The 11,269-nt window shown below is 46.3% G+C and overlaps 5 protein-coding genes across 7 annotated transcripts; 3 read left to right on the forward strand and 2 right to left on the reverse strand.

Annotated features, from left to right (window-relative positions):
• Positions 1-1,668: 1,668 nt before the first annotated feature.
• LOC128303502 (pancreatic triacylglycerol lipase-like) lies at positions 1,669-4,839 on the forward strand. Its single transcript, XM_053040479.1, has 5 exons — positions 1,669-1,798; positions 3,029-3,904; positions 3,977-4,195; positions 4,273-4,606; positions 4,734-4,839. The coding sequence occupies exons 1-5, from the start codon at positions 1,669-1,671 to the stop codon at positions 4,837-4,839; spliced, it is 1,665 nt and encodes a 554-aa protein (XP_052896439.1).
• A 931-nt stretch (positions 4,840-5,770) lies between these two features.
• Positions 5,771-7,121, reverse strand: LOC128304064 (uncharacterized). The gene is made up of 2 exons (XM_053041190.1): positions 6,867-7,121; positions 5,771-6,795 (listed from the first exon to the last, which is right to left on the reverse strand). The coding sequence occupies exons 1-2, from the start codon at positions 6,888-6,890 to the stop codon at positions 5,947-5,949; spliced, it is 873 nt and encodes a 290-aa protein (XP_052897150.1). The 5' UTR covers positions 6,891-7,121; the 3' UTR covers positions 5,771-5,946.
• Positions 7,122-7,510: 389 nt separating this feature from the next.
• On the forward strand, positions 7,511-9,055 carry LOC128302109 (probable U2 small nuclear ribonucleoprotein A'). Of its 2 annotated transcripts, XM_053038840.1 has the most exons (4): positions 7,511-7,663; positions 7,737-7,884; positions 7,949-8,436; positions 8,566-9,055. In XM_053038840.1, exons 1-4 carry the CDS (start codon positions 7,582-7,584, stop codon positions 8,589-8,591), a joined length of 744 nt encoding a protein of 247 aa, XP_052894800.1. In that variant the 5' UTR covers positions 7,511-7,581; the 3' UTR covers positions 8,592-9,055. The 2 variants fall into 2 exon arrangements, with proteins under 2 accessions (XP_052894800.1, XP_052894799.1); XM_053038839.1 differs by having other exon boundaries at positions 7,949-9,055.
• Positions 8,524-9,719, reverse strand: LOC128302108 (serine/threonine-protein kinase Nek6-like). 2 transcript variants are annotated; one of them, XM_053038838.1, is made up of 2 exons: positions 9,487-9,719; positions 8,524-9,403 (listed from the first exon to the last, which is right to left on the reverse strand). In XM_053038838.1, the coding sequence occupies exons 1-2, from the start codon at positions 9,496-9,498 to the stop codon at positions 8,684-8,686; spliced, it is 732 nt and encodes a 243-aa protein (XP_052894798.1). In that variant the 5' UTR covers positions 9,499-9,719; the 3' UTR covers positions 8,524-8,683. The 2 variants fall into 2 exon arrangements, with proteins under 2 accessions (XP_052894798.1, XP_052894797.1); XM_053038837.1 differs by having other exon boundaries at positions 8,524-9,434.
• A 134-nt stretch (positions 9,720-9,853) lies between these two features.
• LOC128305995 (eukaryotic translation initiation factor 3 subunit G) lies at positions 9,854-11,223 on the forward strand. Its single transcript, XM_053043655.1, has 3 exons — positions 9,854-9,957; positions 10,173-10,643; positions 10,719-11,223. The coding sequence occupies exons 2-3, from the start codon at positions 10,193-10,195 to the stop codon at positions 11,081-11,083; spliced, it is 816 nt and encodes a 271-aa protein (XP_052899615.1). The 5' UTR covers positions 9,854-9,957; positions 10,173-10,192; the 3' UTR covers positions 11,084-11,223.
• Positions 11,224-11,269: the final 46 nt, after the last annotated feature.

Consider the following 11,269-nt stretch of genomic DNA (forward strand, 5'->3'; position numbering starts at 1 on the left):
AGTGTGCCCCATTTCTACCGTCATCGACACGTGCGACAAATAAACATTGCAACGATTTCTAGAATTTCCTATTCGGGTTCGTCGCCTGTTGTGCATAGTTCGCTCGCGCAAGTCTTTCGTTTGCAGGCGGCGTTTCTGTTTGACACACTTCCATAAATCATCGTTCTTGTCAAACGGCGTGGGTGTAAACTGCATTCGCGAGTACGGCAATAAGCTATGGCACATGTTGCACGTGTAGGAACCGTTGTAGGAAAAAATAATTAAATGTGGCGTGGATTTGAACGCAACAATCGCTTTCTAATGTAGCTGCAGAGTTGAAGTCCGGCAAATTTTGCACCCGTCGCCATGGTCCAAATTTTATTAATTTAGCAATCATTCCGTCGCGGGGAACGTTTTCCGCATTCGGCTACGACATCGGAACCGAATTTGTCCACGGGAGCATTAGGTATTATTTAATTGCAAATCAACCGTCACCATCTACCGCTCGCTTATGGCGGTGGTACAAGCACGGTAACATTTAAAAGCTCCCACCAGCCGGTTGGCCGATGGTTGATTCGACTTTCTTTTCGCAGCGATGGTAACGGTGCGCCCAACCTATACGGGATCTGCCTGCAAGATCGCGCAATCAACGCTCAATTGCAACTTGATTTTTACTTTCTCGGGCACGCTTGAAACCGGCGATTGAATCTCGTCGCGCATGCCTATTTTTCTTTTCTCCTTCGCTTGCTCGTGCTCTCCTTCAGCCAGAAGACCAGGAATTGTAAATGCATCGTCATCGGATGCTTCATTGAATCGTTCATTAAATTGACGTCGGTCTCGTACAGTGCTCGCAGAGTGGATGGTTTCTCAATCCGTTTAATGAATGATTTGATCCAGCGCTGTACAGCTGACCGGTGACAATGGTTGCGAAATGCGAGTGCGTCAATTGTTCGCGTACATGTCGCTTATTAAATCGTTGACTAATTCTATACACGATCGGTGTGTTACAAGACGCTTGGGACGTAAGCAGCAACCCGTCAAAAACTGCAAGCTTCGATGGCGATGGAATAGCGCATATTTATCAAATTACCGTTCAACTTCTCGAAAATGTAAGAATGTTTATCAAAACAAAAAAAAAGCAGAACTCCCCAACAAGTGCCAGTGCAGGGAAGTGGAGAACCGGTCGACCTTTCCAAATATTTACCAGACAACACTAGACTTCCACGATCAGTGCGACGGTGTGAAAGAAACCCCAATGGAACTGATACGAACTCGAACATTCAACTGGCTGAACCGGACTGGGGGGTTCGCTATTTGTCTTGCGACAAGATCTTCGCTTTCTGTGCCGTCATCGTCATCGCGCAACGGTGCTGCATGATTATTAATGATCACGCCCGTCACCGTACTTTACTTGCCCTTTTTTGTCTCTCCTTGCCGGTGGCTGACGGTGCGGTGGTTTGTTATGGAAGGTCTGCGTCATCATTTGTCACCTTTTAAAGCGAAGCGATTTCCTTCCAGCTGATATCTAACTATTTGTGATTTTAATGCGCTCAACAATGCGAGGAAGTACGTGTACCTTTGAGGCATAACTTCGTCGGTCATTAAGTTATTATCGCATCATTCCACACATTGTCTAATGGTGTCGTTATATTTTTTTGTCGTTCCTTCATTTACAGACCCACCAAAACGATGTTGAGCTTTCTAGCTTCATCATTATTAGCTATAAGCATCATCTGCTCGGTTGATCCCGGTCTGGCAGGTCCCCTGGATGCGCTTAACTGGGCCCGGATGGACAACATCAACCTTCCCTGGTTGCCGTGTAAGTATTACCGACCGCGCAATGACGGCCTTATCACAACAAACAGTAGTTCCAGTACAATCTACGAAACGATGGCCCAAAGACATCGTGTTTTTGTTCTGCTTTTCAATGTCATCGAAGATTGCTTTAAGAAGAGAAGCGAGGGATGGTGTTTGGAGCTCAGCTCCATCAGCTGTTGAGCGAAGCGTGCTCTTCTCGGCTTCATCAGTCTCCACCAAGCTGGTGTTGTCCGCACAAGACGCGTCCGAAGGTCAGGTGTACTCCTATGCTTTCTTGACATAGATTTCAACCGCGCTACCTGCTCACCGGTTTGGAAGCAAAGCGAGCGATCGTTATTTTATCGACTCATCGAGCGGGAACCCATATTGTTCCTAATGCGTGCACCATGCAGTGGCGACATCCATTCATTCAGCGCATTTTTTCTTGTTTTGTTTTGTTTGTGAGATCTGAAAGCCTCGCGAATGAAGCGAGCTAATTATTTTGTTTTGTTTTGTTAATCAACCATATCCATGGTCGATGAGCTTTTCTTGGGGAATAGAGCCTTCTAGTTAGGTACTGTGAAACATTGAATGGATTATGTTGTCCCCTAGATAACTTTGGTGGCTTGAACACGGGGAAAAAGTTTGAGACAATAGTCGTTAATAGTTCAATGGAAAAGGAACATCTAGACCTTTACGTGTTGTTGGGGCGTCTTTCTCCTTCTCTCTCTTTGTTGCCCCAGTTACGCACATGTGCGAGTTTTTGCTTCCTCTAAGTCATTTCCAATAGCTGGGAATGGTTTTTGAGATGAGTCGTTGGGTAACGGACCCCACCGTGCCTTCGATTGCTGGCTTCCAACGTACATTCAATCTCCGTTGTTGAAACCACTCGCGAACAATGCCTGAGAACGTGCTGCATTCATCTGCATCGAAGGTGAGCGATCTAAGCACCTTCGCAACTCGATCGATGGCTGTTGCATTTGATTATGCTTTCCTCATTGCTCCCGCCGGTTACGCGCGGATGGGTGGCCTTCGTTTTTGACACCTTCACACGCATCCATGAAGATGTCCCAAGTTTTGGGCTGGGAAATTGGTTCCAGTGCGATCGATGCTGTACGCGAAGGTCAAACAGCGATAATTGGTAGCTAAAGATTGGTCGAGCAGGGAACCGGGTCAAACGTGCCATCGGTTACCCAAAAGCGGCCTTCCACATCCATCCCATCTAATGCGTCTCACTTTCGCTCGTTTGCAGATGAGAATATGACACGATGTTACGGTGAGCTCGGTTGCCTGAACATCACCAAGGAATGGTACCATCTGATCTTCCGGCCGTTCAACGTATTCCCGCTGCCGCGCAGTGTCATCAACACACGCTTCATCTTGTACACCGAGAAGAATCCTACCGACGGACAGCTGCTGCAGGCGGAAGCAAAGGACACGCTGATGAAGTCACACTTCAATCCGAACTGGGCCACCAAGTTCATCATTCACGGGTTTATCGATACACCGCTCTCGAACTGGGTGTCTGAGATGCGCGACGAGCTGATCACGCGCGGTGGTCTGAATGTGATAGTGGTCGATTGGGCCGGTGGATCGTTGCCTCTCTACACGCAAGCGACGGCTAACACGCGTCTCGTCGGGCTAGAGATCGCCTATCTCATACGAAAGCTGCAAGAGTATCGAGGACTCCAACCCGAGGATGTCCATCTGATTGGCCATTCACTAGGAGCCCATACGGCAGCTTATGCCGGTGAACGAATTCCTGGGTTAGGACGCATCACAGGACTTGATCCGGCGGAACCGTACTTCCAAGGTATGGGACCAATTGTACGACTCGATCCTTCCGATGCTACGCTCGTCGATGTTATCCACACGGATGGACGAAGTGTGTTCCGGTTGGAAATTCCGGGGTACGGTATGTCACACGCCTGTGGCCATCTTGATTTCTATCCTAACAATGGTAAAGAGCAGCCGGGTTGTGCGTTATCTCAGGAAGGTGCCGCTACGATTCCACTGACACTCATCAAGGACGGTATTGAGGAAGCGTCCCGAGTTCTGCTCGCGTGTAATCATATCCGGGCGATCAAGCTGTTTATCGATAGTATCAACGGCAAATGTCCTTATGTTGGTAAGTGTCCTTTGAATTTATCGTGCATCTGTAGGGTTATGCTTATGGTCGCGTGTTTTTAATTTCCCACAGCACATCGATGTCCATCCTATCAACATTTCCTCAGCGGTAACTGCTTCAAGTGCACCTCGGGTAATTGTGCTTTGATGGGCTATCATGCCTCTCTGCCCATCACAACTACCAGGCAAAACGTGTCGGAGAACGATGTCATCAGTGGATCCTCCAGTGTACCGGTAGCACCGCAACCGGGAAAGTATTTCCTTGCCACGGGACGCGATTTCCCATTCTGCCGTAAGTATTCAACTGCGAGATTAAGTTAGCGTGTTAATTGATGAACTCATGCAATTATCTGTCGTTACTTTTTACAGAGCGCCACTATCGCTTTACAGTCGAGTTGGCTAAACCGAAGGTGGCTGAACCGTGGGTGCAGGGCCATCTGACGGCCGGCATCTTTTCCGAGCGTGGCGCTTTGCGAAACATTGATCTGACTCCGAAAGGAACGGCTCGGTTGGAGCATGGTACGACGTACCAGGTGGTAGTCACCAACCCACACGATCTCGGTGATCGTATACGCAAAGTTGAGCTAGCCTGGACACACGACATGAACGTGCTGGAACCGACCACCTTGTGTCTGTTCTGGTGTAACAGCCATCTGTACGTGAAGTCGATACAGGTTGAAACGATGCAAATGCCCTCTAGAGAGTGAGTTATCCCCCAAGGCTAAGAGTATTCTGGCAAATCACAAAGTTTCTTGTTCTCTCTCTCTCTCTCTCTCTCTCTCTCTCTCTCTCTCTCTCTCTCTCTCTCTCTCTGTCGTCTCTCCATCCAGAAAAAGGAACATTGAATATCCGAACAAACTGTGCGCACCGAAACGCGAATACGCCGACATTGCTAGCCGCGGTTCCTATTCGTTCTATGACAACTGCAAACGGTAAAGGACGTCGTTGTCGTCTCACCGCATCTCACTCAGCCCAGCTCAGCCAGATTTCAACAAACTCAGCACCACGCCATGGCGCGAGAGCACATGAATGAATCGCATCATATGTGATGTGCAACGTTATTGTTCGCGTAGTTAGCCTCTAGCGTGCCGTCCTAGCGTATAGCAACCCACCTTTGTCCCTTTGTAGGTTATTTCCTCCAAGCCACTCACAAACACCATTCTCTTTGGTTCACCCTTGGTGCGTGAGTCCAGCGTCACCGTGTGTCGTTCCCTTAAATCATTTCTGTGAAATATTCGACACTGCCCATGTTCCAAGTTTGCTCTTAGTGGCTTTTAGTATCTCTGTAGATTTGTGTCCCATATAGCTCGTTTAGCGGTTAACCTAACGGATCAGGTTCCGCGTGTACGTGTGATGATTTTAACAACCTCCCGCGGAGCAACGGCGAGCGCGGGGAAACGGGAGAAGGTAGGGGTGGGAGTACAACACACGCTTTTGATTTGTTTTGGAAATTGGAAGAATTTATGCATTGGTAGTTTGTTAAGCCAAAGTGATATAATATTCCCGACGTGTAAAGAGTGAAATTTGAGGCATATCGCCATCACCGTTGGCGCACATGTACGGCCCAGCTCGTCTGTATATTCACTGTTCTCTACCCTTCGGGAGCCATATATGTGTAATGCTTTTGTTTGTTTGTTTTGAATTTGTTCAAATACAATATACGCGTAGTAGAATAGAGTAAGTGATCCGGATCCGGTGAAGTCTGATGGATCGGACGCCTTTAGTAGGAGAGAAGGTAGTATAGGCTAAGTATTGGTGTGCTGTCCATGCGTTGGAGCCACGCTTTCCATGCGTTTACTTAATAACTTTAAACAACTGAAAACATTATTGTGATACCTATACGAAAAGAGTGACTGTAAATTATGAAATAAAACGATACATTTATTTCGTGTAACCTTTTGTCGTCGATGTTTTCTGCCACACGCGCTTCATTACGCTTTCGCTCGTACACAACACACACATAGTTAAAATAATACAATTAAAAATGGTCCATGCATTTATCAATGCATCCCTTAATCAGTAATCAACGCGCCTTCGCCACACTCACTGCATGGTGCCGTTCGCGAGTGCGTGTGCCAAATCGTTGAGACTGTTCGACAGGGCCAGTATGGCGGAGGACATGTTCGTGAGCGCCTGGGCAATGGCAAACTGGGAATCATCAATTTTCCGCTTCTTCATCACGGTTTCTAGCTTCTCGGTAGTGCGTTTCAGATTCTCCTTCAGTCGGGCCTGTGGTTGCCCTATGGTGACGGTACCTTTGGGTCGTAAAAACTCACTCGTCGCATTATGCAGGGTCGTCAGCTCCACGTACTCAGTTTGAGGCGGATTGACCAGTGGCTTGTACACTTCGCCCGAATGTTTTCGTATGTGCAACTGTGTGGTGATACCGTGTTGGGCGGTCTCTTCGACCGGTTTGGCAAAGGTAGCCACAAACTCTTCGTCCAGCGGATCTTCCGAGTAGTTTTCCACCACTATTTCTTCCTTTTGCACGCCGGTGTCCTCCGGGTAGTACTCCTCTTCGACGTTCTGCATCGTGCTCATCTCGCTACCATTCTCTACCGCCTTTGTCCACTGTTCTAGCACATCGTACAGGTTGCCGACGCGCATGATGCGTACCTCGAACGGAGTGGGCCCGATCCGCTTGGACCGGCCCTCCACCACTAGCCGACATTTCCGACGCAGGTTTATGAGCACGTCCGCCCAATATTTTACCCATTTCGAGCATGACTTAACCGTACCACCGTCGATCTTGTTCAACCGTTGTGTCGCCTCCATCCAGAACTTTTGACGTTCCTTGCTGTCGTCCAGGTTTTCCAGCTTGCCCTTTTGTTGATATTCTTCGAATATCAGCACAAGCTCCTCTTTCTGCAAATTCGATGCCGATTTCGGTTTCTGTCCACCGATAGAATAACATCCCATTAGTGTAATTCTTACCGAACAGGCCTAGCATCATTTTTACTTACTGCCTCGGAGTTCATCAGTTCCATCGAATCGGTGTAAGCACACGCCAAGTATATTATCCCGTCCGACGATGCCAGCGCGTTCGCATTGGCGCTACAATTTTCCAAACACTGGCCTTAGGACAACGGTTTAGCTTTGCGCGCCTTTCGCACTGATGATGAGGATGATAACCGAACGTGAACGATGAGCTAAAAAGTGTAAATATTTTTGGTGAATACAGGCGCTCCGATTTCTTTCTCATCCAAAGCTTCTCGCTTGCTGTTTTAGCTAGATGTCAACTACGGCACATAAACGTTGCACGTCAAATGCCAGCGTGCAAAGGTGAGGAGAGATGAGATAGATTCGGGAATAACGCTGTGCCACCAAGGGAAGGAAACATTTTGGGAGTTCTATTTAATTGATTAAATGAGCGCAGTCGGAAGAATGAGGCTCCAAATACATTGCAAAAGCTAAATGAATTGTAAATACACCAATCTCAAATGAACCCCCAGTTCGTAATCTCCAAAAACCTCCACAAAAATGGATACAGTTCCGGGCGATTAGCAAGCGTGAACGAATCGAACTTCCCTGTGTCCATCTCATCTTTAACCACCTCGTTTGTGAACGAAGCGTGTGAAGCGTTTTATTGCGGATCGAGAAGCGTCAGATAGCAAACAAAAACATTCATCGGCGTGCTCTTTTCCTTCCATCTTTTTGCTGCGATAAATACTGCTGAAAATGGTGAAACTAACGCCTGATTTGATAAACCAGTCCATGCAGTACATGAACCCATGTCGTGACCGAGAGCTGGATTTACGTGGTAAGCTAAAACAGTCCCAAGTCTCACATACCAAGCTGTTCTAATCCATCTCACGCATTGCCGCCTGTTTCAGGATACAAAATTCCGCAAATTGAGAATATGGGTGCTACCTTGGATCAGTTTGACACGATTGACTTTTCCGATAATGATATTCGTAAGTTGGACGGATTCCCGCGTCTTCCCAGACTGAAATGTCTGCTTCTGAACAACAACCGAATTGTGTAGGTCTACTCATGAGTGAGGTGTCTTGTGAACATAATTGCTGATAGCTGTGATCATTTGCAGAAGAATAGGCGAAAATATCCAAGAATCGCTCCCCAACCTTCAAAGCGTTATTCTGACAGGGAATAACATTCAGGAGTTGTCTGACTTGGAACCGCTAGCAAAATTACCATATTTGGAGACGCTCAGTTTGTTAACGAATCCTGTCTCGACCAAGCAGCACTATCGTGAGTATGTTGCTGTTCGTTTCCCTAATCTACGGTTGTTAGATTTCCGTAAGATCCGACAAAAGGAACGTGAAGCGGCTACGCAATTCTTCAAGACCAAGAAAGGTAAAGAAGTTCTCAAGGAAATTGCCCGGAAATCGAAACAGATGTTACCACCTGAAGCAGCCGGTACGGCATCGCCCGAAAAGCAAGCTGTCCACAACGCCAGTCCAGAAGAAATTCAAATACTGAGAGAAGCCCTCCGGAGCGCCAAAACTTTGTCGGAAGTGGAACGGCTCAATCGTATGCTACAATCTGGTCAGATAACCGGCGACATTTTGAACGGTAACGATATTCCTTTCTCTCAATCTTAGTTTTCTTCTGCAGAAAGTGACCCCGAAGAGCATCCAACGCGAATAGAAGATTACAGCTATTAATGGGCACATATTTTATTCTGCTTTCTATTTACTTTAGGTAATAATGGTTCAGAAGCCGACTAAAAACTTTGATAGGAACAGATACATATTACGATGAGTTGGTCAAATGGTATGGTCGAGAAGTGTGTGAAATATATGCATTGGACAAAGTTGCATTAAGTCGCGGTACGATTGATTAATTGTAGCACATGAAATTCCTTCAAAATGTTCTCCAGCGTCCAGCGCTTCGACAGATCCTTCTGTATCATCATATCACATAGCATCTGCACGGAGGGAGAATATCCACGTCCTTTGTAATCAATTTGTGGTATGCGAAATTTCTGCTTCCGGCTCTTTCCGAGACAATTCACGAAGGGGTGTTCCAGCATGCACAGTTCGTAGAAAATGATGCCCAATGCCCATACATCGCTCTTGTAATCGTAATCTTTCCCACGAGCTACTTCGGGTGCCATGTAAATAGGTGTTCCAATGATAGTCCGGTTGAAGTCGTTGTCGTGCATAATTTTGGATACGCCAAAGTCAGCCAATTTCAGTCTGTTGTCCAAAGAAATGAGTATGTTGGCAGGTTTCAGGTCACGGTGAATAACATTTTTCTGATGTAGATAAATAAGGCCGTCTGCTATGTCAACAAATTTCATCATTACGGTGTGTTGATTCAGGAAAGCCCTTTGGTCGGACCGTCGCTCGAGAAAAGCAGCCAAGCTGCCATGCTCTGCAAACTCCAGCATAATATTCCAACTGTCGGATGTTTGAAAGTATCCCAGATATTGTATGATTCGTGGATGACTGATTTGGGAAAGGATCATGTGCTCTTTCAGAACAGCCTTGTAGGCATAGTCAGGACTGTTGTAAGGAATGCTTTTGATGACGATGTACTGATTGTGATATTGGTATAACCCTATGGAACTGTCGAAGAAATTAATGCTGTATAATTCTGCAGACATAGCTTCCACCTTACCTTCCGAAACATCCTTCAGCAAGGATTTTGTGTAAATGTAAAGCTGAATAACTAAACTTGTCCATAATTCCAAAAGCAAGAGTTAAAGCGACTGTTCCGCCATCGATACTATTTCATTCCATTTGGCACCCAATGACACTAATGGCCTTTCCGGTGACCACAAGACAATGTAGTTTCAATATTGTCTACAATTTCTATCTATTAGCATCACAATGAAATTCAATGAAAAAACAAACGTTTCACTTATTATTCTCCACGAAAACGAAACGATTCAAACTTGATAACGGCATGTGTATTCGCAATAATGCTCAGCTGTGGAGCTATTTTGTCCGTGACTGTGATGTCACTTTTGACAGCCATCTGCCATTTGTAATCCAGTGACGAAATCAAGGTGGACCGCGTTTACGATTTTCGTCCACTAAAAGTCGATTTTTCGCTGCGTTTCATCGCAGATAATCTTGAGGGAAAGTGGTAAGTGTTGTATGATAGCTATGGCCTTGTGGGAATTCAAGAATGGGTTCAATAAGATGGCAAACTACGGCATTTTCGGTGTTCAAGCACATGCTCGTACTGCGGCAGATGACGTTTCTACTTTTGCCAAAACTTCAGGGTTGTCAAAGGATGATGCTGCATGGCTCTTGTTTTACCGGAAAATTTTTCTAAATGGATTTTGCATCTGATTACAGATATACCATTGTAAGCCACAATGCCAGCATTGGACGACATCAAATCTTCGTGGGCGGATGAAGTTGAGTTGGATACGGCGTCACTTCCACCACCATCAGAAGTTATCGAAAATGGGCAGAAGATCGTAACCGAGTACAAGTATAACAAGGACGACAAGAAGGTGAAGGTGGTGCGCACGTACAAAATCAGCCGGATTGTGGTGCCGAAGTGTGTGGCTAGAAGGAAGAGTCTGGCCAAGTTTGGCGATTCGGTCGGGGACCGTCCAGGACCGAACCCGCAAACAACCATGGTCTCGGAAGACGTTTTCATGCAGTTTATCACTAACAAGGAGGAAGAACAGAAGAATGAAAATGTGTTGGATTCGATGAAGAACATCGTCAAGTGTCGTACTTGCGAAGGGGAGCATTGGTCATTCCACTGCCCGTACAAGAACAGTTCGTTCGATAAGCCCACGAAGCCGGCGGCAGCCCGTAAGTATATATTTATACAAAATTTTGTAGTAACGTGGCAAGCAAATTATTACGATTTGTTAATTTGCTTCTCAGCGGTACCGGAAACAACAACATCTAGCAAGCCGGGCAAATATGTTCCGCCGCACATGAAGGAAAGTCAAGGCAAGGCTGGTATTGGTGGTGCAATGCGTGGACGTGACGATACGAGTGCGATTCGTATTTCGAATCTTTCCGAAGCCATGACGGAAGCCGATTTGGAGGAATTGGTTAAGAAATTCGGCCCACACACCAAAATGTTTCTGTCTCGGGACAAAAGCACTGGTCTGTGCAAAGGTTTTGCCTACGTTCATTTCCGTTCCCGCCGCGATGCTGCTACCGCGATCGAAGTTCTCAATGGTTATGGCTACGATCATCTGATCTTAAGCGTAGAATGGTCCAAGCCGCAAAACCCACAGTAAAGGAGGTTCAGAAATACTGTGAAGTGAGTATTACGGTGTTATTCGCCAAGCGTCCATGGTGATGGTACGGCTCAAGGAAAATCTATGGCGTGCGGAGGATGAGAAAAGGAGGAAACAACTAAATATAAAAAGGACGAGAAAGGGGAACTCTAAATGTATCCTTTTATATGTAACATGCATCCTAAA

Source organism: Anopheles moucheti, chromosome 3 (genome assembly GCF_943734755.1).
Source record: "Anopheles moucheti chromosome 3, idAnoMoucSN_F20_07, whole genome shotgun sequence".
Lineage (NCBI taxonomy): Eukaryota > Metazoa > Arthropoda > Insecta > Diptera > Culicidae > Anopheles > Anopheles moucheti.

Bases quoted from the DNA above. Each gene is read 5' to 3' on its own strand.
- LOC128303502 (XM_053040479.1), top strand. From the start codon at position 1,669: ATGTTGAGCTTTCTAGCTTCATCATTATTAGCTATAAGCATCATCTGC. The intron at 3,905-3,976 runs GTAAGTGTCCTT...AATTTCCCACAG, and splicing joins CGGCAAATGTCCTTATGTTG to CACATCGATGTCCATCCTAT. The intron at 4,607-4,733 runs GTGAGTTATCCC...CTCTCCATCCAG, and splicing joins ATGCAAATGCCCTCTAGAGA to AAAAAGGAACATTGAATATC.
- LOC128302109 (XM_053038839.1), top strand. From the start codon at position 7,582: ATGGTGAAACTAACGCCTGATTTGATAAACCAGTCCATGCAGTACATG. The intron at 7,664-7,736 runs GTAAGCTAAAAC...CGCCTGTTTCAG, and splicing joins CCGAGAGCTGGATTTACGTG to GATACAAAATTCCGCAAATT. The intron at 7,885-7,948 runs GTAGGTCTACTC...GATCATTTGCAG, and splicing joins CTGAACAACAACCGAATTGT to AAGAATAGGCGAAAATATCC.
- LOC128305995 (XM_053043655.1), top strand. From the start codon at position 10,193: ATGCCAGCATTGGACGACATCAAATCTTCGTGGGCGGATGAAGTTGAG. The intron at 10,644-10,718 runs GTAAGTATATAT...TTTGCTTCTCAG, and splicing joins CACGAAGCCGGCGGCAGCCC to CGGTACCGGAAACAACAACA.
- LOC128302108 (XM_053038837.1), bottom strand. From the start codon at position 9,551: ATGGACAAGTTTAGTTATTCAGCTTTACATTTACACAAAATCCTTGCT. The intron at 9,435-9,486 runs GTAAGGTGGAAG...TTTCTTCGACAG, and splicing joins GCTGAAGGATGTTTCGGAAG to TTCCATAGGGTTATACCAAT.
- LOC128304064 (XM_053041190.1), bottom strand. From the start codon at position 6,890: ATGGAACTGATGAACTCCGAGGCA. The intron at 6,796-6,866 runs GTAAGTAAAAAT...ATCGGTGGACAG, and splicing joins AACTGATGAACTCCGAGGCA to AAACCGAAATCGGCATCGAA.